The following is a 24,144-nucleotide window of genomic DNA, read 5'->3' on the forward strand; positions in this document are numbered from 1 at the left end:
TTTGTGTCTCTAGTTCTATTACTGCCTTCCCGTCTTCTCCAGAAAGGGTGGGCAGGAAGGGAAAAGAAACTCCATTCTGTTGATTGACAGTAATTTGTGAATGGACGGGAGAGGAACTGTGAGCTGGCTGGGCCGCCCCCCGTCCTGTCCCTTAGAGCAGCCCCTTATAGCCGTGTTCTTACAGGCCTCTGTGGGGAGCAGAGGGCAAGTCAGGCGGCCAGGCCTCTGGGTGCCAATCCTGCTGCCATTTCAATGAGAACAGCCCTGCTATTATCTTTTTTATATATTAGGATTCTGGGTAAGATGTCCTTTGGGGTGAAAAAAGATTCCATTGCTAAAAGAAAAAGAAAGAAAAACAGTTTGAAAACTGCTGTCCTAGATGATTTTTTATTGAACATCACAATTGGTCTCTTCACTCCTACAGCAGAGACATGGCTGAGCTTGGCATCTCCATTTCTGCCCACTCAGGTCTAGTGGAAAGCACTTTCTGCTCTCGGCAGCTCTCGAGATCCAGGGTTGCTGTGCCCTCTGCGGGCGCTCTGTATTGAAAACATCCAGCTGTTCCAAGCTCCATGGCTCAGAAACATCAACTCGGAGGTTCAGGCAAGAACTGAGTGTACTTAACCAGACTAGTTCTTCCTGAGATGGGAAAGTCATCTTTAACAGATGCTGCAGATTTGGAAGGGGTGTGTGTGGCCTGTGGAGGAGAGAAGCCAGTGCCCTCCAGCCTGGTGAGCTGCGTGAGGGAGCTGCCAGAAGCCACGTTTTGTCTACCTGTTCTTCTTCCTATAGCCATTAGCTCTGTAGCCACGTAGCCTCCAAGTAAGGCTCTTAGCCTGATCAAGGTACAGACATGCCACCTTTGACAACCCGAGGCTTCTGGTAAACCACTCCCATTTCCATGGTTCAAGCATGACACGAACCACTGATTCAGTAGCATTCCTTTCACACGGCACGCACTTCTGCTGTGTAATCCTCAAGACAGGAAAACCCAGTGTGAGAAACTGAGCCCGCGTTCACTGGTGTGTAATCAGAGTTCCAGGCACCCTGAGGTGGCATACGGAGCTAAATTACAGCAATTTGGCACAGAGTTACTTGTTTGCCTGCCTTCTCTTTTGCATCACTGGTGTGTTAGACTTGCCTCTTCCCATTAAGCACATGTAACTGCTCTCCTCTGGTGAAAACATAAATATCATCATTACAGCGTGAGATGAAAACCATGTAAGTTCTGGGGAGCCAACTGTGGACACTGCCCAGAGCAGCCTCACGGTCTTTCCCTTTCAGGTGATCCAAACCCCAGAGCCGGTGGCCCAGACGGAGCAGGTGATCACTTTGGAGGAGACCCAGCTTGCTGGTTCACAGGTGTTTGTGACATTGCCAGATTCGCAGACATCCCAGACCAGCTCTGAGCTTGTGGCAGTGACCGTGGAGGACTTGCTAGACGGTACCGTGACCCTAATCTGTGGGGAGGCCAAGTGAGTGGCTGCTCATCGTGGAGGGTCCTACGTTTGCAATAGAGAGAATGCTCCACACTTGCCTTTTGCCCTTCCTCCCTTGATGTCCTGAGTATTGAGCATCTTAGCTTAGCACCAACCTAAGTGGTCTCACTTGGGAAACGGACAGAAGCATCACAGTTCTCATAAAACCAAGTCTGAGTCATCAACACCAACGTGACCGCCCTCCGTAGCAGGCAGGCCTGTTCCTCACAGGCCTGCTGCTGTGGCCTCTCTGACACTGTCCATCCCCAAGTGGAGTATAGCTTCTGAAATAGAGCCTGAAAGAGCAGTGGAATAAGAGCTGGTGACCAGAGTAACCAGAGCGGTGTGATGTGCTGGCAGCCCTCAGCATGCAGAGCAGCAGCTCAGTGCAGGACAGTGGCCCACAGAGTGGGGCTGCAGGTGCTGCCAGTGCCTTCTGGCCATTTAAAAATGAGGGAAAATAGGGGGCTTCCCTGGTGGCGCAGTGGTTGAGAGTCCGCCTGCCGATACAGGGGACACGGGTTCGTGCCCCGGTCTGGGAAGATCCCACATGCCGTGGAGCGGCTGGGCCCGTGAGCCATGGCCGCTGAGCCTGCGCGTCCAGAGCCTGTGCTCCGCAACGGGAGAGGCCACAACAGTGAGAGGCCCACGTACCGCAAAAAAAAAAAAAGAGAGAGAAAAGCACCATCAGACCATCTGGGGGTTCCCAGCCTTGAGCACACTCAGCACCTCCCTCACGTCTGTCATCCTTCCAGCCTCCTCACATGGTGGCAGTAGGACAGGTAGCAGCATGCTGACACAGGAAGGCTTCATTTCCATGCTGAGTCCCACCTTGTCAGTATAGTCAGCCATTCCCAAAACAAAGCCTTTGGAGTGTTTCTTCTGGGAGTGTTCAGTGTGAGGCCATCTAGCTGCAAACCGTCTCTGCCTTACCAGGAAACTCTTCATGGTATTCTGCACCTGAGGCTGGTTCCCATAGCTTTTCTGTGGTGTCCTCAATCCCCTTTCCCTAATCAAAGCCTAAAGCTTCTACCCAACCTGGAAGCCTCGTCCCCTCCCTGAGGAGCACGTGATACATGTAACGTAGCAGTGAACCAGCGCCAGGTGGAGTAGCACCCGTGGTGGCCCCTGAGCTCTTTCCAGCTGCCACTGTGACCGCAGGTCAGTGATCCTTTGGAGTCTGAATTTTACAAAGCTTTTTCATCTTCAATTCCTAAAATATAATCTGATAATTAATGGTTTATGGAATCCATTATGAAGTGCAATTAGATGGAAGGAATGACTAGCATTTATCTTCCTTTCCCTGATGGCAGAAGGTTGAAGTCTGCTAGGGCAGTGTTTACACACCCAGCACGGCTCCCTGCCACCTTGTGTGGTTGACCCCCTGTGGAAGGTACTGCCCAGTTTGATCACTCACCCTCAAAATACAGGCTGGCAGAAGACAAGCCCACCCCTTCTTTCTAAGCACATTTCACATCACCAGGTACCAGCAGGGGAGGGGTCGATCTGGGTCATGGTCGCTACTTCTGTCGCCATCACACGTTGCTGGAAGGGCAGAAGGTGGGACCTTAACACTGCCAGTGTGTCTGCTGGCATCCATCCTGCTCTGTGCAGGCAGCTGGGCCAGCTCACCCCGCCTCCAGTTGTGTGCTCATTTTATGTGCAAATCACTTGAGCTAGTCGGCTCAGGGATCGTCCCATTCTGAAGTAAATGAAGTTTCCAGAGGCTAATAACTGACCAGAAGATGGTGCTCAAACCTTTAAGACTTTGCCTCCCTGTGAGGCCCTCACTGCTTCTGCCAAGGCTGTCTCCGTCTTCTTAAGGGTTTTCAGTTCTGTGAGCTGTCAGACCGGGATTGCTGTTGATCAGCAAGTGATGAGATGGCACCGAATCTCCCCTTGGCACCAGATCAAACCCATTGAAAGAGTGGAGCAGCCCTGCTTCAGGGCATGGAGGCCAAGCCCGGCAGATAAGAGTGCGTGGGTGGCCGCAGCGTTATCAAAACTTCTTCCAGCCAAAAAAACAAAATAAATTTAAAAATTAATTGCTGAGGACCTATAGGGGAAAGTGATTTTTCTTTTTAAAAAGTCTTCTGAATAAAGAAAGCTATAAGCTTTAAACCCAACTTCCAGATCCTTTCAAGTACTGAGGCACCCTTCCTCAGGTTGCTGGTGGAGACCCAGATCGTGGCAGGACACTCGTTTTCTTCAGAATCACCAGACTCACAACTCGCTTTGCCAAGAGCAGACAGAGCAGTGGGATATGCTGCCGGCTGCACGCTCACCCTGTGGCACAGCCAGCAGGAGCACGAGGCCTGTGCTGGTTCTGGTCAACATGAGCGAAAGGTCCGCCCCGAATTTCGTCTCTGCTCCGAGTGGGCCTCGGCAAGCTGCTGCGCCAACAGCGCTTTTACAGCGCTGCTCCCTAGAGACGCCCAAGCCTGGATTTTATTGTAGGAAGACTATTTCTAGCCCTACTTGGCCATTTTATTCTTTTCTCCCACTTCTGCCCAAGAGACCTTCTGCATTGCTGCCATGGAGGACATGTCACCAGGGTCCCCTTGTCCACATCACTTGCTCTCATGTGGCAGTGGTGGTCTCTGCCTTGTTGCCGTGGTGCTGCCCTTGTGGCCTCAGGGCTGAACCCTGGGGGCACTGGCAGTGGTGTAGAGGAGTCTGTGGACTTCTTGGAACGCATATTTATTCAGTAAGACCCCAACTCTTCTCTGCCTCCAGAGCTTATGAAACACCTGGTGAGGAGGAAAGGGCAGACAGATTCCAACCTGGAGTCTGATTCCGTGGGGATCACTTACGGAACGGCATTTGCCCATCCCTGATGAGTGAGACAGACAGCAAATAGATGGCTCAAGAGCGAGGATCGCTCTGGGAAGATGGGACTGTGCAAGTGTGTGAGCAGAGCCTGAGGGGCAGCAAAGGGGCAGAGACTTGTTTATTTTATAAAGCCTGAGTCCAGCAAGTGCCACAGTCTACAGTGTGAATGCCAGGTTCCCTGGTCATTCATGTCCTCTCTGAGGAAGCTGTCTGACTCTCCCCTCCCACCAGCCATGGAATGTATTTCAGCTTCATCCCCCAGGGAAGAGCCCTGAGAGTCACGGACTGAGGGTGAAATAGATCCAGTCAAACAGGGGTAAATGGGGAGACAAGGGCCCTGTTCTCTGCTCATGGTGTAAATCGAGGAGAAAGATGAGATGGGCCCAAAGAGTTTCTCTACCCTAGGTGATGCTGCAGTCACCAAAGGCTGATTACTTATTAATAATATGGGGTGGGGGATTTAACTCTCACGTGCCTGAGATCTAAGAATTGACTAAGGGTTGGAGGAGCTGCCAGCCTTACCTAGCATGGTTCTAGGGGACAAGCAATATTTCTATTCAGTTGGGACTAGGAAGTTGGACAGTGGTGGAGAAAATCCTGGGATGCTTTAATCAGTCCTCCCAAAGGAAGACTTCAGCAGCCCCTGCCCTGCTCCACTTGGCCTAGTGTATTGCAGGGATACTTGGGAAGTAGGGAGAAAGTGGGAGTGAAAGAAAAATTAGGGGTTGAGGGGAGAATTTTGTTGCCATGGAAAACCTTGGGGCTGGTAGGACTTGGGCCAGAAGCTCAGAAGCACAGCCAGAACTCAGAAACTTGCTACACCTATGACTTGGCCTGTAAGGAAGGGAGAAGTTGCTGTGCTTCGGGGATTACATTGTTGGAAAAAAAAAAAAAAATTATCCCATCAGCTAATTTAGATTGCTTCCAAATCATGGAAATGTTGCATCATTTCCCTTACAAAGGCCAGTCACACCTGCTACCACCCACGGTCAGGACAGGGTGCACATGTCAGGCCAGGTCAGCCAGCACACGATGGCTGTTTAAATTGGATTACAAACCATTGTCCGTGTTCACCTTGCACTACTCTATGTAAATAAAATATGTACTTTGAAAAAAATTATGCTGCATGAGTTTCAAATGGACTGTGATGCTATAAACCTGTTTTCTCTTTGGTTCTGGGCAGCTGTCAGATGGGACCAGGCTTGATAGGCCTGGTTTCCTAGGGGCTATTGTGTACCTGCAGGCCTTGTTAGCATGGCCTGGGAAGGACAGAAAACTCTCCTGCCGTGTGGAGTCTCATTTTTCTAAACCCTCGTTCCCAGGGAGCAAGTGTGGTGCAGGGTTTCAGAGACAGGCTTTGGTGTCCAACCTGGGTACATCCCAGCTGTGCCACTTTATGACTGTGTGACCTTGGTGAGATACTTGTCCTCTCTGAGCTCCCTCCTTCCAGCTCCCGTTCACAAATGGAGGAAATTATTGTATTTACCCCACAGAATTGTAGTACTAGTCAAAAGCCTAGATTTAATGTTTGGTGTTTGAAATTTGGTGTTGAAAATTTTAGTTGTAATTAATAGAGTCCTTCACATACAGGTCAGCCATTCCCTACACTTTCTAGCACTGGGAAGATTGTTCATTCCTGCACCTTTACGTGCCTTGTTCATTCCTATACCTTTACGTGTCTCTCATCTTCCTCTCTCTGTCTGCATCCTTAGGGATCTTTATAACAGCACTTTTCGTTTATCTCTTGAATCTCAACTGCCCCCAAAGCACAAAGTGCTCAGCAGATAACTGTAAAAATAAGCAGAAACTTTTCATGGTGAACAGCTGAAAATGTCGTGTTGCTGACAGCCAACAAAGAGACAAGAGAGGCAGACACACGGATAGGATGTGCATAATTTCTGCAGTAAGAGTCCTGCAGGTAAGGCCAGGGGCGGGGCGTCATATACTGCAGCCCCTAGGCTCAGGTCCGCCCTGAGGCAGGGCTGGGGGCGACTGCTCACTTCTCCTGGGACAGTCCTAACCCTTGCCCAGATCCCACAGGGCCTTTAGGAAGTATGCCTTTCTGCCTAAGTGATGTCTTTGGAGAGGGGCTGGAGTGTCGCATCTGGAGCAATAATCCTGAGTGTCCCAGGCAGCTGGGCTCCGGCCATGAAAGTGTGTGTGTACAGAGGTGAAGTGCTGCTGTGGGTCAGGAGTGATTGAGCAAAGGTAGGAAATGGGCCGAGCGATTCCCTGGTGGTGTAGTTACCTTAAGCCTGGGCCAGGGGGCTGGCTGCAAGAGGCAGAGCAGCGTGGTGCAAAGTGCACGGGCTGGGGAGCTTCCCAGCCCCCCCTCTAAACAGACTGTGACCTTGGGATAGTCATCCCTAATGATGACAGTGAGGAGGACAGGCAACATTTGTAAAATGGCTAACAGTATAGATGCTTTGTAGATGGTGTGTGTTAGTGTTTCTAACACTTTAAAAGAACCTGAGGGAAGAGGGCAGAGAAGGGCAGGAAAGGAGGATGCCTGATGTATCCTAAGATAGAGGGCCTGGGGTGGAGGCTAGGGGAGCCCCAGACCAAGGTCAGATGGAGCTCTCTGGGCTGCATTATATATAATAATCCAGAGCCTCTGTCCCAGGCCAGGGTGGATGGTGATAAGAGGGGGGACAGGACCTCCTGGGTTGGAGCCAGACTCTCAGAGCTCCTTGGTGCCACAGCTGAGGGGTCATGTCCGAGGAAAGACACAGACTGGATGTCAGGCGGGAGCACATCCAGTGAGAGCGAGGGAAATGGAACCACTACATTTGTGATGATTTCTGGCCTTCCTACCTTGCCTCTGGAGCTTTCAGATTCATTGTTTACCTTCCCCTCCATGAGCTGGTACTCGGGTGCATGTTTGGGTGAAAAAAGAGAAATAGCTTATGGCTCAATGTGGACTCGTCCTAGACCTTTGTTGGGAAACACTCCAGGAATCAAGCTTTCACTGAGAAGAGAGGATCCAGGACATGGGCTTGGAAGCTGCGCTCACCTTCTGGTGAATGTTCTCCAGGCTTTTCCTTGTGCATCTGTCCCGTCCTCTGCTCTGTCACACAGTGCTCCCAGAGCAGAGGTCCCACGTCCACTAGACGCTTGTCTCCCTGACATACCTGGCACCAGGCAGTGAGCCTAGGGAGCTTGGCAGGTGTTGCTGCCGTTCAGCCAGGAGCGGGCAGTGCTGCTCCCGCCAGCCCTCATGCGCTTAGGCAGAGCCCAGCTTCCACCTCTCACCCTGGCCAGCGAGCAGGTTCCCAAGTTCCCTGTGGGCTGGTCCATCAGAACATCCTCCTTGCTTTGTCCTCTGAGGAGAGCGTAGCAGAAGGTTAACAGCAGCTAGTTGGGCCCAGAGCTTCCCAGCTTTTCTGATCAAACACCACTCCTGCCGGCTCTTCTTGCACTGGTTCCCCCAGCGCAGACCAGAAACATCTGATCAAACACATCAGTCCAGGGACCCACAGCCCTCTCCAGGGGAGACTTCATAGACCTGCCATCAGGAGGTCTGATAAAAATGGGCAGGGGGTGGGGAAGGGGACCCATGAGGCTGGCACAGGGCCAAACGGCTTTTCACTCCATTTAAGGTTGAAACCTCTGTGCTCCACGCAGGGTCCAGACCAAAGCTAGCATTTCCAGAGAGGCCAGGGCTAGAGCTGCCTGTGAGCCCAGGGAACTGAGGGGAAATGTGCACGCATGCATGACTGGCGGGGTGAGAGATGTCAGGTAAGAGTGCGTGTGGGTTTGGGAGCATGGGATTATTAGATTGTCACAGGATGATTTAAGATCCTCCCTCGCTAAACTGTGACCCTTTCAAGGCCAAGAACTGTGCGTTATCCTTTTAGTTAACACACACACACACACACACACACGCGCGCGGTTAGCCCGGCACAGAAGGTGTCTTTTAGTCCTGAAGTTCTGGAGTCTCTGAGGTCCTATTATGTGCGTGGACCCATGCCCAATGCTGTAGAGGTTGGGGCCGTATCGGGCTAAAATAGTGTGTGATGTCTGCTTCTAGGGGACTGTTAACCTGGTTGGCTAGGCAAGGGTTGTATATGAGAAACAAGTACCAAAAACACCATTCCAGGGACTTCCCTGGTGGCGCAATGGAGAAGACTCTGTGCTCCCAATGCAGGGGGCCCAGATTCAATCCTAGTCAGGGAACTAGATCCCACATGCAAGCCACGACTAAGAGTTCGCAGGCCACAACTAAGGAGCCCGTGTGCCGCAACTAAGGAGCCTGCCTAATGCAACTAAGACCTGGCACAACCAAATAAATAAATATTAAAAAAAAAAAAAAAAGCACCATGCGAGTCCAAACGCACAACCTAAATACCTATAAATGCTGTGTTTCTTTTTTATTTTTGTCTTTTTTTTGGGGGGGGAGGATTAATATTTTTGAGAAACATTCTCATAATTAATAATTAATGTTATTAGGTGCTTACTACGTGTTGGATACAGGGCAAAGAGCTTTATGTAATTTTTATTTCACCAGCACCATGATGTAGGTACTGTTACCCCACGTTACAGGCAAGGAAACCTACACCAGAAAAGCCACTTGACAGTTAAGTGACCAGTGAGCTGCACAGCTGGGGTGTGATCCAGGCTGCCTGACTCCAGAGCTTGCTCTTAAATACCAAGCTACGTTCAAGCATTTCTTGCTTAATACTCAGGTAGCCAGAAAATACCTAGGCAGCCATACTTCCCAGTCCTTCAGCCACGGGTCTGTGCCACCTGGGCTGTTGTCATGGACCTACCACGTCTCCCAGCCTCCTCTCTCCTTCCTCTTCCCCTCTATCCATCCTGCCTGAGACAGCCCACCAGGCCTGAAACTCTGCTTTTCTCAGCTGGAAATGTGTCCAGTAGCACCAAGAGTCGTGTTCTTTGCCTTGTTTGGGGACTAGATTGTTTGTGGCCTGGGAACTGTCACTTTTAGGGGCCCCACTGCCCCTCACAGTGTCACCCATCCTCAGTCGACCCTTGACGGCTCGGGCGGGGCTCTTCCTTAGAGTCAGAGGACAGCTACAGGTCCTGCCTCGGCTCCCACCGAGCCCAGCACTGGGCCTGGCCCAACTGGGTGAGGGTGGTTCCCCACCAGGCAGCTCAGGGAAGCATCTTGGCCTCTTTACCTTGCCCGTCTCTCCTCTTATCCTGGGCTCCTGAAGGAAAAAACGTTTTCTAGAAGAGCAATCATTTCATTGGAGAATACAGGATCAGAAGACAATATAAAATGCAGTGGTTCAGGGTCCTGTTTTAGAGTATTCAGATCTGAGTTCAAATCCCTGCTCTATCCCTTGTTAGATGTGTGCTTTGGGCACGTTAACTCTTCTCTTCCTTGATTTTTTTTTTCTTATCTGTAAATTGGAGGTAATAAAAACTCTAAGAATTGTGGAAATTAAAAGGAACACGTGTAAGACTCTGGTGTAGATCATAGCATGTAGGAAGTGCTCAATAAAAATGATACCACTCATGTTATCAAGGGACCCAAAGCCTCGGGTGGTCCCTGTCCCAGTGTAGAGACCCCACTGGGTGCTTCTGAATCTCAGGTAGGGTGGACTTCTGTGAGGGAGTGGAAGCTGAAAAAGAGGGCCAGCCAGACAGAGTCCCTGGAGGGCAGGGCCCGGTATTAGCCGTCTCTCCATCCCCCATTTCCTTGGTGTCTGGCACCTGTCTGGTGTCCAGGGAACACCTGCTCTATGACTGCTGAGCAGCAAACCCAGGAGCAGCGCTGGGCTCTGGAGGCCTGGGACCCCGGAGCCACCTGGAGCGAGATCCTGCAGCCCAAGGGACACGTCACAGATGGAAGCGGACTTCATAGATGTGACCTAGCCGTGTGGCCCAAGCGGGCTTGGTGTCTTTTTCTGGCATCAGCAGAACAGGCTGTCTTGACCCATTTGGTGCCCCCATTTCTGTCCCAACCTGGTCTCTTGGCTTGGAGCAGGAGAGGTTTCACCTGGTGGGAGCAGGGCTCTCTGGCAAGTGGAGCACAGAAAGGAGTGGAGGTGCCAGATGCTTGGCTCAGCTGGGCCTCCCTCGTTTCGTACAGGAGCAGTGGTCCCATAATGCCTTGCTCTTGAGTACCACTCTGCTGCTTTCAGATACATCATTGATCCTCTCAGTAATGTGAAAGTTTACAGTATCTTCATTGTTACCCTTTTACAGTGAAGGCGTTTAGACGCAGCCTCCTCTGAAGACTTAAGGGTCCTTAGCTAGTGATAGGTGGGATTGCAGTCCAGTTTTGACACCAGATGGAGGCGTTCCCCATCTCACTGTGCTGTCCCTGAGACTCTATAGTCCGCACGTTTCAGAGCACTTGCAATCATTTACTTGCTTGACCGGCAACATTGCTCTGAGACTGGAGGGGTATGAATTATTAGTTTGCAAATGAAGAAATTGAAGTTCCAGGAGGTGATGTCACTTGGTCACGTGGTAAGTCAGTAGCAGAAATGCAGTCAGAGCAGCTGGGCCCAGCATTACATCCACGCTGCAAGAAAGAGCACAACTGAGGCCAGGTGAGGGAGGAGACTCAGGGCTCAGCCAGAGTGCTCGCAGCAGGGACGGGCTGAGCGCCCCTTGTGGCCCTCTGCCCTGCCAGGCCATGTGTGCAGCATCTCCCGTGCAGGCGCCACGTCCACGTTCAGGGCACAGGTGAGCACTGTCCAGGAGGACTCCCTGTGATGAGGGAAGCGGTCTTCTCTGCACCGTGCCATGCGGGAGCCAGTAGTCAGATGTGGCTTTGAGCACTTGAAACATGGCCAGTGTGACTGAGAAGCTGAATTTTACGTTTTAATTTAAATAGTCGTGTGTGGCTGGTGGTTATCGTCTGGATGGCATAGAACTAGCTGGAGGGCCAGGGATGAGCGTCATATGGCAAGTGGCTGAGCCTAAATTCAAACCCAGGTCTGTCAGGCTCCAACACCCATGACCTTCCCCTGGTGCCGTGTCAGGAGGGAGGTGCACATGAGTGAGTGGTAGACACTGGCTGCGGGGCTCAGAACACTTAGTTTCGTTCAATAGGGCTGTCCCTTGCTTTACACTCGTATGGTCAGTGCCATCGCTGCTCTGTGCCCCCCATCTTCATCCTCGTCGTCGTCTCCACCGTTTATCGTACCAGGGGCTCTACACCATCGTGACTGATCCTGCTGTTACTGTTACCCCATTCCACAGACGAGCACGTTGATGCTCAAAAGGGTTGAGAAACTCGTCCAAGCTGGTAACCTCCTGCTGGAAGAGTCACGCTGGTATAAATACAAAATGCCCAGTTCTTACTCCTGTTTCTCTCCGGCTCTAGACCAGAGCTAAACTGAAGTTAGAAGGTGCCATGGGGGCAGCCAGGAAGCCCTCTCCCTGTCCTGTCCTTGAGAAGACATTGCACTGAGCACGCTGCCTGGGCACCAGACACTGTCCGCACAGGAGGTGGGCGCCAGGGGCCACGCATGCTTTGGGGGGACAGGCTCACCTTTGTGTGTCTGTGGCTTTCTGACAACTATTGTAGTGGAAGGCACTGGCCTCAAACACATTTTTTAAAAAGCCTACCACAATCTTAAATGCAAGTTTTGTTTCTCTTGGAGCTAATAAGATATGTGGCAACGTGCCAGCACGTTTATAATGAGAGTCGTGGGAAAACTAAATTCCTGGTCACTCACGAGCTGCGTGACCTTGGACAGGTCTCTTCAGCCCCACCCACCCCAGCGAGTGGATTAGGTGACCTCTGAGGGCCCTTCTCCAGTGTCCTATGATTCCTTATATGGCACAAGTAGTAGAGAAATCAGGATCTGGGCCTGACCCTACTGCTTTCACATTGTGTGACTTACCTCTGAACCTCTGGTTCCTCACCTGTCCTGGTGCTGCCCGCACAGTGCCGTGAGGCCTGAGTTGGGCAAGGGGCTGCCACGTGGCGAGTGCGCAGGGAAGGCCCTGATGGGCTTCGGGGCTGCACGCACAACACCCAGCAGTACCTTGTCACCCTGCTCTCAAGGAAGAGAGGTTGGAAGAAGGGGAACGTGTCCTCTTTGGGCCAAGACGCTGGCGCAGGTGCCAAGAGCTATACCAAAGAGAGCCTCCTGTGGCGTCATCCAGCTGGTACAGCCCTGCCTCTCCTCACCGTAGGAGGGACCTCTGGCACAGCGGGGAGGAGCTGGCAGGGACAGGCAACAAAAGCATCTAGGCCTGGGAGAGGGAAGCTTCCTGGAGCTTGTGGGGAGGAGCCGCCCCAGGATTAGAGGGCCATTAGCACAGTGGCCCTGCGAGCCCTGGTCTGAAGCAAGCCTAGGGCTTGGGGTAGCCCAAGGGCTGAGAGTCAGGGCTGTGGAGTCATGTGGTCTAATGTCAGCCCTGCCACTGCCCAGCTCTCTGGCTCTGGGCAAAGCACTTAACCTCTCTGAGCCTTACTGTCCTTATCTATGAAATGGGAAGGATAATAGTCCTTGCCTGCCTCTTAGGATTATAAAATTATACCCGTGAAGGCCGTTATGTGCCAGGCAGAGAAGGGACTCCATAAGCGGTTATTATTAGCTTCCCTGGACCCGACCCCAGAAAGGCCAGCTGTTGCAGGAGACTGTGCTTCATAGTCTAGACTCTGATGCCCACAGGGTAACAGGAGGAGGGAGTCCTGCTAGGAGTTCCACCCCTGACCTTAGTTAGACTGTGGCCTTAGCACTAACAGGGAGAGGCCTGGCTGGCTGGCTGGGCAACTGAGACCAGAACCCCAGGTTTATGGGGGGTTCCTCAACCCACCACTAAGGAGGCCTGAGGAGATAGGATCCCCTGGATTCCACAGGTTGCCCCCATCTTCTGGTCAGAAGCTTCCCCACGAACCTTACTGGGGGCTCATGCACAGACTGCCGGGTGGAAGGGAGAAGTGACAGGGATTCAAGATTCCCAGCATGGAGCCCTGTGTACCCCAGCCAAGCATACACACTCAGGGGCAAGCTTACCTGCAGGCCTTGGCCCAAGCTGTCCCCATCACCCACCCATGCCCCCTGCCAGCCTTTTCCACCCAGCTTTTCCCTATCCTTCAAGGCCCAGCCCAAATGTCTCTCACTCCAGAAAGTTTCCTTCAGTTACCTCAGCCAAAATTGTCTTCCCTTGGACTTTTCTGTTACCCTGTATGACCCACAATATTGATCATATGGTAATTTGTGTTCATGTCTTTTTTTTAAAAACTTTTTTTTGTGGCAAAATATACATAACACTTATCATTTTAGCCTTTTTTTTTTTGGCAGTACATGGGCCTCTCACTGCTGCGGCCTCTCCCGTCGTGGAGCACAGGCTCCGGATGCGCAGGCTCAGTGGCCGTGGCTCACGGGCCCAGCCGCTCTGCGGCATGTGGGATCTTCCCGGACCAGGGCACAAACCCGTGTCCCCTGCATCAGCAGGCGGACTCTCAACCACTGCGCCACCAGGGAAGCCCCATTTTAGCCATTTTTAAGTGTAAAGTTCAGTGTGAACTACATTCACATTGTTGTGCCACCATCACCACTGTCCATCTCCAGAACTTTCTCATCATTTCATACTGAAACTGTGTCCCCATTGAACATTTTCTTCACCCCTGAAGGAAGCCCCGTTCCTGTTAGCGTCACCCCCCATTCCCCACTCCTCCTGGAAGCCACCATTCTATTCTGCTTCCTGTCTCTGACTCTGGCTAGTCTAAGTTTCTCACAGAGGTGGAATTATGCAGTATCTGTCTGTGTTCATGTCTTAACCCTCCATAGAGCCCTGTGCCTCTACTGAGCGACTGAGTAAAAGCGGCAAATGAAGGTGCAAAAGAACAAAGGTGATGCCTAAGGCTTCCTGAGACAGGCCTGGTCCCCTGCCATGCCCCTCACAGCACTAACCTCCTAGAATTCAGTCATTTGATGACAGGCATCTATCAAGCACTCACTGTAGCTGAGACAGGGTTCTAGGTGCTGGAGACACCTCAGTGGACAGAACAGAATAAAACCCCTGCTCTCGTGGAGCTCATATTTTAGTAGAAGAGACAGACAATAGATGAGTATATATATAGTCTGCTGGGCATTGCTGAGCGTCAAAGAGAAAAATTAAATTGGCAGCGGGGGCAGGAGGCATGGCAGAGGTTTAGATAGGGGGCTGGGAAAGGCCTCACTTATTACATGATTCCAGCAAAGACCTGATGGCTTTGAGAGCCTGGCCGTGTGAATGTCTAGGGGAGAGCATCCCCAGCAGTGGGAACAGCCCATGCAAGGGCTCTGAGGCGAGGGCACGTGGCCAGTGTGAGGGGTACAGAGGAGGCCAGTGGGCTGGAGCAGAGTGGGCCAGGGAGAGAGTAGTAGGAGATCAAGTTAGAAAAGGAGTCAGGCCCAGACTCCACAGGACCTTCTAGGGCGTTGTGAGGGTCTGATCGAGTGCTGCGGCTGCTGTGTAGAGAATAAACAGGGAGAGAGGGTGGGTGCTGGGAGATTACTTAGGGGTTATTGCAATATTGCGTCACAGAAGAATTTCGTAAAGATAAAAAATTAAAATGGGGCTGCAACCTAAATAAGTTTCCGAGTGGCTCATTTGTTAGCCAAGGAGGGAAAATGATGTTGGCTTGGACCAGGGTGCTGGTGAGGAGTGGTCAGATGCTGAAAGTAGAGCAGACAGGGTTTGCTGATGGATTAGACGTGGGATCTGAGGGGAAAAAAGAGGACTTAAGGATGATTCCCAAGATTTTTGGTCTGAAAATGGGAGCATGAAGTTGCCATATGCTGTGGAGGGGAGAAGAGTGAGGGGCAGGTTTTGGAGGAAAAATAAGGAATTCACTTGGGGACATGTTAAGTGAGATTTCAGTTAAACATCCAAGGAGAGTTGCAGAGTAGGCAGTTGAAACATGGGTCTGGAGTCAGGGACGTTAGTGATCACCTTGTCCAGCATTCTTATTTTGTTTTCTGAGGCCCAGGTGGCACCTAGCATCACCAGAGCTTTCCAGAGACCCAGGTGTCACAATCTGCCCTTCCTTTGTGCATCTTTCCACCTGTCCGTCCATCCATCCATCCATGCATCCATCCATCCACCCATTCATCCATCCATCCATCCATCCACCCGTTCACCTGTTTATCCACCATGCCCTGCACATCTAACCTGTGTCAGACATGGTGTCAGGTGCTGGGGATACAGGAATTAGTAAGACATGTCCCCCCGTCATCAGGCTCACAGTCCGGTTATAAATTCTCCAGGCCTCCCACTCCCCCATGCCTCCCTTGGCCTCAATCTCTCCTTTGGTAAAATGAGTTCAGACCAGACAATCTTGAAGCGCTCAACCAACTCAGACCTCCCGTAAACTCTTGAGGCCAACTTTCCCTCGGCCTCCCCTGAGCTGGGCCCCACAGCTGGGGTGGATGGAGCTGGGGTTGGGGTCCACGTTGGCTTCCTGTTCCCATAGCACCCATCTGACCAGCAAATGGGCCCTAACCCAAATTTTGCTGTGTTCATCTTCCACCAAGAAGTGATTGACTGTGGGGAAGCAATTAAGTCAATCTAGCCAGTGTGGTTTGGAGTCCACAGGACTCACGAGTGACATGGGTTAAGGTTAAGGGGGATGATAATTGGCAACTGGAGAGTGAAAAAAATCTTACTCTTTTTTACGTATAAAGCGCAGATATGTGAAAATTACATACACAAATATACAGATACAGTGTATCTGTGGTATTAAAATTTCATGAGCATGGAGATTAGGGGAGAGGATGTCTTAAAAGGCTCCTTGGGGAGCAATAATGAAAAAGAGAGTTAGGGGAGGCCCCTGGCAGCTCAGTGGTTAGGACACGGCACTTTCACTGCCGTGGCCTGGGTTCGATCCCCAGTCAGGGAACTAAGGTCCCACAAGCCGCATGGCACAGCCAAAAGACCAGTGTACCCCTCACACTGGTTAAGAGAGGGAGGGAGGGAGGGTAAGGGCTTGGAGCACACACTCATTTGGCCACACAATAACAGGGCTCAGTCCTGGTGCTGGGGACAGAGGTGACCAAGCTCAGAGACACTGCCCTTAAGCTACAATCTAGTGTAGGACAGGCAAGAAACTAGGCAATCATTATACCCAATGACAAGTGCCGTGCTGGGGCCAGGGGTAGGAGTGGGGATGGGGCTCTAGCATCAGGAAGGCTCCAAAGACAGGGCCAAGCAGGGCTGGACAGGTGACTAGGTAGCTCTGGGCAAGGGCAGCCTGCTGGATCCCAGCTCCCCGTCCAGGGGCCGAGTGAGCAGGGTAAACGGGGTGAAGAGTGGGTTGAGGGCAGGCTGAGAACTTCTTTCTTTCAGACCCTCAGCTCAAAAATAACATCACCACGGGAAGATGCCTGGAATCCTCCCACTAGAGCTCCATCCCTCAACTTGAAATACTGCTCTTGATGACAAGCAGATATGGTAGAAAGAATTCCAGACCAGGTGCCAAAATACCTGACTCTTGGTCCCAGCAGTGCCCCTGATGTACTGAGTCAGCATCCTCTATCTCTAAAACGGGAGATAAGTACAATCTCTTCCCCCGCCTACTTCACAAGGGCGATGGATATGGGAAAACACATAGGAGCCGCCAGTCTCAGCCTACAGACACATGAGCTCATCTACTCACACCTCCGCCCCCGTGGTGAGGAGATTCCTCCCCATTTTTTAGGTGAGGAGACTGAGGCACAGAGAAGTTAGTCACTTGCCAAGGCCACACAGGTAGTTAGTGGGGGAGCCAAGATTTGAACCCACTGGCTGAAAACAGGCATGGGTGGGGCGTGAGAAGACACAGACAGGGGTGGGTTTAGGGAGGCAGATGCGCTGGATGCTCAGCCAGGGCGGCCCTGGGACGTCCGTCTGAGAGCCACTCTCTGGGCGCCGTTTACAAGCAGAGCACACGCTGAAGAGGTGGGCTTGGGGCAGCCGGAGGCCCTGGAGATCCCAGGCTGGAAAAAGGAAGGCCCACGGGGCCATACAGCTGTCTTCACAGACCTGCAACTATCAGAGGGATCTGCTTAGGACATGGATGGGGTCACATCGTGCCCTGGCTCCAACCCCCAAGAGAGCCCAAGATGAAGTCCTGGCGACTCAGCTGGGCGGACAGGGCTCTCTGCAACCTGACCTTGGCCAGCCTCTCCAGCCTCATCACTCACGATTCCCGGCCTCAAACCTCACTCTCCACGTTTTCAAACTGCCAGTAGCCCCAAACGCACTGTGCCTGACCCCGCTACTGGGGCGAGAAGGAAGAACGGCCCCCCGCTCCCTGAGCCTCTGTTTGTGCTGTCCCGAAGGCCAGAGTGCCTGTCCTTCCCCTTTCCCTGGCCGACTCCTGCTTCCGCTGGAAGGCATTCCGAGCTGTGACTCAGATGGCAGCTTTTTCAGGAAGCCCTCCTTCATGCCTCTGTTGCAACCTAGCCTTTCCCTGACCCCAGGGGCCGCTGTCTCTGGGTCTGCCTTGCCGGACAGGGCCGGGCCAGAGTCCGGATCTGCAGGTGGACCAACTGCCTCGCTGGCTCTCACAGGAGGCCAGCACAGCCTCGTTCTGTGTTATCATCCCCATTGCACAGGGGAAGAAATGGAGGCACTTAGCCAAGGTCACACAGCTACTAGGAGGTGGAACTGGGGTTGTAACCCAGAAGTCCAATGCCAGAGCTGCCATCACACTGCCTAAAACGGTCCCATATCACTCTCCATCCTTTCACTCTCCTTTAGTCGTTTTCATCGCACTTGTCTCCATCCACATTTTTATAAATGTCTCTACTCATTGGTCTGTCTCCTCACCTACGCTATAGGCAGCATAGGGGCAGGGACCTGGCCTGTGTAGCTCACTGTTGGATTCCCAGCGCCTATGACAGGGCAGGAGCCCAGAAAGTGCTTGCTGAGCAAATGAATACTTCCCATGCCCATCTGCCCAGAGGGCCTGAGCCCTTCACAGCTGCCACCCACCCATCCTCCCAGCAATCCTTGAAGTTAGGAGCTAGGCACAGTTTTTCAAAGAGGAAGTGGGGCCTCAGAGTCATTCAGTAGTAATTTGCTCAGGGCCTCTGATAGGGTAGCCAGTGTCCATCCAGGTCCATGGGATTCCAAAGGCTGCACTCTTGGACACTAGGCCAGAAACGAGGAAGCTGGCACCAGAGAGGCTAACGGACTGGCCCCGGTCTGCTGCCTGAAGACACTGGCTTTGTTCTCCGCCCAGCCCTCTGCTGGGTCCCTGGGGCCTGAGGCCCAGAGCAGGTCCTATTTGCAGTACTTCCACTCTGCCTTTTATTAAGCAGGTAAAGACTGCAGCCTTCACAATTGCCCAGAGTTCAGCTTTGCCTTTTTTTCCCACCTCTTTAAATGAGCACCCCCTTCAGTGTCTGTGGCATCATTAACCCTCTGGTCCCCATCCTTGGTGAGAGCCTCGGGTCAAGATCTTCTGATGGCCGTAGTTGGAGCATTTTCAAGCCGCTAATCCACCTCGCAGTTGTTAGAACTCTCGGAAGTTTTGCCTTCTCATCCCGTCCAGTGGCCCAGGTGACACCAGAGGAGACTAGTGTTTGTCTTTCCAATTCTGTCCCTGAGACCTAAGTTCCACCTTCTGGACACTCCTTTCTGGCTGTGTGACCTGGAACAAGTCCCTTCCCTTCTAGGACGTCTAGTGGTTCTTCCAGCTCAGATGTTCTGAAACCAATAGAAATACGATACAAGCCACAAGTGTCATTTTAAATTTTCTATCAGCCATGTGAAAAGGGTAAGAAAAAAACAGGTGAAATTAATTTAACAATATATTTTATTTAACCCAATACATCCAAATTATTTTCATCTTAATGTGTAATCAATGTAAAAATACTAATGAGATATTTGACCTTTTTTTCGTACTAAATCATCTCAGTTCAGACTATCTACTTTTCAAGTGATCAGTAGCCACGTGGGACTAGTGGCTGCCATATTGGATGGTGCTGGGCTGGAGTTCTCACCTTGTCCTGACCCCCAGCCTCTGCTCTCACGCATCCAGGAGAGCTGTGGCCCCCGCCTGGGTCTGTGGGCTGCCTTCTCTCTCCCCATCCCTCCCCACCTGCTGAGAGCCAGTCTGGACAGCAGCTATAGGGCCTGTGACACCAAGAGCTCCCTCTGAGGCTGGGGGAGTCCTACGAGGGCTTCAAGGTACATGCAGCCCTGTAAGGCTTCTCTCTGCCCAGCATGGGAAGAGAGGACGGAGGGGAGAAGGGCACTGCCTTCCTCGTCCCCAGGAGGGGGTGGTGTCATGGGGAAAATAGATCTCAGGACCCGGGTTCCATTTCTGAGTGTGTGTCCCTTCAACTGAGCCAGGTGCTGGGCTAAACCCTTTACATGAATCATCGCATTTACCCTCCCAAGAGCCCGGGGGGATGTGTGATATTCTGATCCTGATTTTTCCCACAGGAGGAAACTGAGGCTCAGAGAGATGAAGTGACTCTTTTCCTTGCGCCTTGAACCCTCTCTCATTCTGCCTCTCCCTTTCCCTCTCCTTCCCGGCCATCACGCGTATGTGCGAGTTTGTGTTTGTTGGGGTAGAGGGGACCACAGTCTCCCTGGGACACACACACTGCCTTGGGATTAGGCATTATCACTCCTGCTTGCAAGCTGCCCCTTTGCTGGGGGTCGGGGCAGTGGAGGGAGGATGGGTTCACAGCAGTACTCTGGGATCTGGAGACACACTTAGCTCCCTCAGCTCAGCTAAGGTGTGAGGGGGAGGGAGAACTTTCTTCTCCTGCCCCACCCAGTGCCCTGAGCTACGCCCCTCCCCACACCCGGGATCCGGCACCCCACGTGTTTGCTGGGACCCCAGGGCCCTGGGCCTGGCCCTGGGCGCTTCGTGAAAGAGCATCATCCCAGGGCTCTCATCTGTCTGTTCATCCTGCCCTCCTGTCTCTTTCCTGCCCTCCCCTGTCCTTGCATCCCTGTCTCCACCTCCATCCTTGGGCTCTGTGTGAGGCTCTCTCGCTGGCTCCCTCAGCCTGTCTCTCTGCCCCTTTCTGACTCTCCCTCTCTCCTTCTCTCGCCTTGTTCCCTCTGGGTCTTCCTCTTTCCCCTCCTGTCAGGGTTGATCTCTGGGGCTCTGTCTCTCCCAAGGTCTCTGGCCTCAGCCTCATCCTCTCCAGCCTCCTCTTCCTCTTCCCCCTTCTCCTCCCCCATCTCTGCTCCTCTGCATCTGCTCTCGCCACCCCCTTCCCCTCTCTCCCTGTCACTTGTTTATTCTTCTCCTCCCTGAGCTTCAGTGGAGCCCCAGCTCCTCTCAGCCTCCTGTTTCTCCTCCCCGGGAATGTGGGTGGCGGCAGCGGCAGCCAGCGAGAGGCCCCGCTGCTGGATGACAGCCGAGCCCAAGCCTCCCTCGGAGCTGTCACCAAGGAAATCACACACCAGCGCCTGAAATTCAAATTAGAGTTTTGCTGAAGCTGCTAAAACACATCAAATACTATCTTTGAAGTCCCCTCGCAAGCTGGTCATTGCTCTTAAATGAGTCTCTGTTGGAAATGAGGGCTGGGCAGAGGGTTTGGGCAGGGCCACCATCCCCGGGCCTGGAGTGGGGGCCCCTCCCTGCCAGGCCAACCCCAGACATGCCCTGTCACATGGTCCCCCCTGGGGGCTCCCTGGGTCAGCCGCCAGCCTCACCAGGCTGAGATCCCACTGCCCCATGGGCTCCCCACCTCTCCCCAGGGGATCAGTCTGCCATGGACTTGTGGAGAGGCAGCAAGAAACAGAGGAAGGAGTCCTGGACGGAGAGCCTGAGGCCCTGGGAGGAGGTGTGATGCGGGCTCCGCACAGATTCTTCTTCCAGGGCCCCTTCCCTCTGCTGCTCCCTGGCAGCTGACTCCACCTCTCGGGGTTTCCTCCACGCCCGGGGTGAGAGTATTTACCCACACGGTGTGGCAAGGATGAAAGGAGCCATCCCATGACTGGGGCCAGCACACTGCTCGATAAATAACCACCGTCACTTCAACAGTAAGAGCAAAAGCGTGGGTAGTCACCAGCATCTTCACCGACTTACACACCAGGCCTGCCTCTCAGAGCTGTGTCTACGTCCACTCATTCCATCCTCAGAACAACCCTGGGACGAAGCTGCTGGGATTATCCCCATTTTACAGAGTTGTTAAGCAGCTCAGTTTCCTCCCCAGCGGCTCTCCCACACCCTCCTCCGCTGGCCCTCCTGCGTGTCCGATCCCAGGGTCTGGAGCTCTGTCCCGAGCCTGCCCTTCGCCGGTGGCCTGCACTTCAGTTTCCCTGGCAGCCTTCCGCCCGCCCTTGTGACGCGAGGTGTCTGCGGGCCCCTCGCTATTCCCGCCGCCTGCCTGGAGCACCCTCCCTGCCCGCCGGGCCTGCCTGCTTTTCCACCATTGCTGTTCCCCCACCCGTCTGACCTTTCCCACTGCAGATAATCCTTTGAGTTTGGTCTTGACACAAGCTACCACCGGCAAGGACAGGAAGTTTTCTGCTCAGGAACTTGAAAAGTCCTTGGACTCTTCTTCTCGTTATGGCTGCAAGATGATCCCTGAAACGGGCAAAAGTCATGAGACTGAGATGGGAAGATTGAGCCCCGAGGCCCTTGGGAATGTGAGAGGGACCCGCTGTGTTTGGAAAAGGCACCCAGGAGGGCATGGCTGACATTTGGGCACCGGCCCTGTGCCTGGCACTGTAGAAGGACAGTCCCCAGCTGCATGTGGCTCTGGCATAGGGGTGGAGCCCACTGGGCAAGCAGTCCCGTGGAGGGGTCTTGGCCCCAGAAATGGCCACATGTGGCAGGCCCTCGGCTGCCTGAAGAGCCAGGAGGGCACTCAAATCATGCAGTGGGAACCAGTGGGGGGACATGGGTGTATGCCAGAACCCCCCCAACCCTGAGTTTCCCTTGGAGAGGACACCACCCCAGCTCTCCCAAGTTCAAGGTGGCTGGAGAAGGCGCCCAGCACGGACATGTCACAGAGGTGAGTTCTGTGATGGCAGAAGTTCAGGAGGCTGAGCAGCCTGAGGACGCGCCCACCCAGGGGGGGGAACCAGGGAAGGCGTTTTGGACACCTGAAGTTTGAGTAGTTTGAAGTTGAGTTCACCAGGCGAAGGGATAGGGCAAGGGGAAGAGGAGTGTGCCAGCCGAGGGACTGGCGGAGGGGCGCTGGGGAGCCACGGCAGACTGCGGAAACTGAAGTTCAGCGTGGTTACTGCTTCGTGTGGGGACAGAGGAGTGGTGAGACCTGCGGCTGAGGAGGTAAGCAAGAGCCAGGCCACAGAACTCTCTGTGTGGGGAACTGACACAGAAGAAGGGATTTCTGAACGCTTCTTAAAAATTCACTCTTGCAGGATTTGGTGGCTGAGTTCAGACTAGCCAGACTTCCCTGAGTATCTACTACGTGCAGCGTACTTAGCGCTACGTGAACAAAGATGATTGTCAACCGAGGAAACACCCCTCAAAGAGCCTCCTCGGCCCTGAGGCCAGGCTGCAGGGGCCACAGGCCAGCCAGTATTCACCACGTGATTCAGACAACCATCACGGATGCGCCGATGACCAGGGCAGGACAAGGACTTTTCAGATAAGGAAACTGACACCAAAAAGGGGGACGCCTTGGTCATACAAGAAGCCAAGGTCACACAGGAGTTAGTGTCAAGGCCAGAACTCAGAGCCCAGACTCCCCATCCAGGGCTTTCAACTCAACCAAATGAGCCTCAGACCAAGCGCAATAGGGTCTCGGTTAGGAATCTCCCTGATGGCTGCAGCAACTGAATGCACTCAGCCAACACACACCTCCCGGTGCCTGCCGTGTGCCGGGCACTGTGCTGCGCATTCGGAGGCTGTGCTGTGGGACAAGCGGGGGGAGGGGGGGATATTAGATCGCATCTGACCCACATCAAAGCCGTTTCAGAAGGATGCAGGGGATGAGGGAGTGCTATGCAAATATAAAGTGCTATCTGAAAGAGGAAGAGACCGCGAGGGATGCAGACTATGGAAAGATGCCTGGGACCCACCCTGCACCCCTTTCTCCCCATCCTGAGGCCAAGGGGACTGCTGAAACCATCTGCCGGGGTTCCCTATCCTACCCTTCCGGGCTGCTCGCTGAGCCTGTGTGCGTGCACGCATTTGCACACGTGTGCACGGCTCGCATGTGCACGTGTGACGAGCAGCAGCTGCTGACAAGTGCCCCGGGTGTATTTCGGGGGCATTAAAGCTCTGTGTGTAATGGCCACAGTGGGCACGGCTGTCATCTGGGATTTCACGGGCTCGTTACACCTTTAGCTTCCTCCTTCGGAGACAACTTCATCATCCCCAGCACCCCAGCCCCTCGGCAGTGGTGGGGAGAGGAGGTGGGGTCAGAGCGCTGAGCTCCCACGTTGGGGTTCAAAGCCAGACTGACAGCGGTGGTGGGGCAGGGCCTTGGGTGGGAACCCCAGCTGCTGGCACAGAGCCAGCAGGCTGGAGGTGGGCTGGGCCAGAGGCAGATCTGAGTGTGGAGATGGGGATCCGGGCCAAGCGGGAGACGAGATCCGATCTGGAAGCCAGGAGGTCACAGCTGGGTGAGGTCAGGAACTCCAGAGTCAGCTGAGGGGTTGCAGAAATGGAGCTGAGAGAGTCCGAGGAGTGGGCTGTGAATTCCCAGCCGCACTGGGCAAAGCGGCCCCTTCCTGCCGCCAGCTAGAAGCTGCTCAGATCTGTCAGGGCCCAGAAGCCCAGGGCTGCTGGGAGGGGTGGCCCTGGCTACAGTCTGACTTACCAGGGCTACTTCCAGCTAGAGCTCGGGACCAGCCCCCAGAAGCCAAGATACCGAGGGTAGGATGTAAGATAGAATGTAGGTAATCAGGATCCTTGAATTCTTGGCTCACAGCAGCCACTCAGCAGCTGGTACCTTTGAACACATCATTCCCACCTGGAGCCCCCATTTCC

The 24,144-nt window shown here is 53.3% G+C and overlaps 1 protein-coding gene across 4 annotated transcripts in view; it reads left to right on the top strand.

Annotated features, from left to right (window-relative positions):
* Positions 1-18,064, top strand: part of ZBTB40 (zinc finger and BTB domain containing 40) — a 93,983-nt gene extending 75,919 nt beyond the window's left edge. For 3 of the 4 annotated variants that reach the window (XM_032640617.1, XM_032640627.1, XM_032640634.1), the window contains one exon: positions 1,285-5,446. In XM_032640617.1, coding sequence (XP_032496508.1) covers positions 1,285-1,479 — 195 coding nt within the window. In that variant the 3' untranslated portion in view covers positions 1,480-5,446. Of the gene's footprint in view, positions 1-1,284; positions 5,447-7,847; positions 7,851-18,049 lie in introns of those variants that run through there. The other variant, XR_004351130.1, reaches the window with a different exon arrangement.
* The last annotated feature ends 6,080 nt before the right edge of the window (positions 18,065-24,144 follow it).

The sequence above is a fragment of the Phocoena sinus genome, chromosome 1 (genome assembly GCF_008692025.1).
Source record: "Phocoena sinus isolate mPhoSin1 chromosome 1, mPhoSin1.pri, whole genome shotgun sequence".
Taxonomy (NCBI): domain Eukaryota; kingdom Metazoa; phylum Chordata; class Mammalia; order Artiodactyla; family Phocoenidae; genus Phocoena; species Phocoena sinus.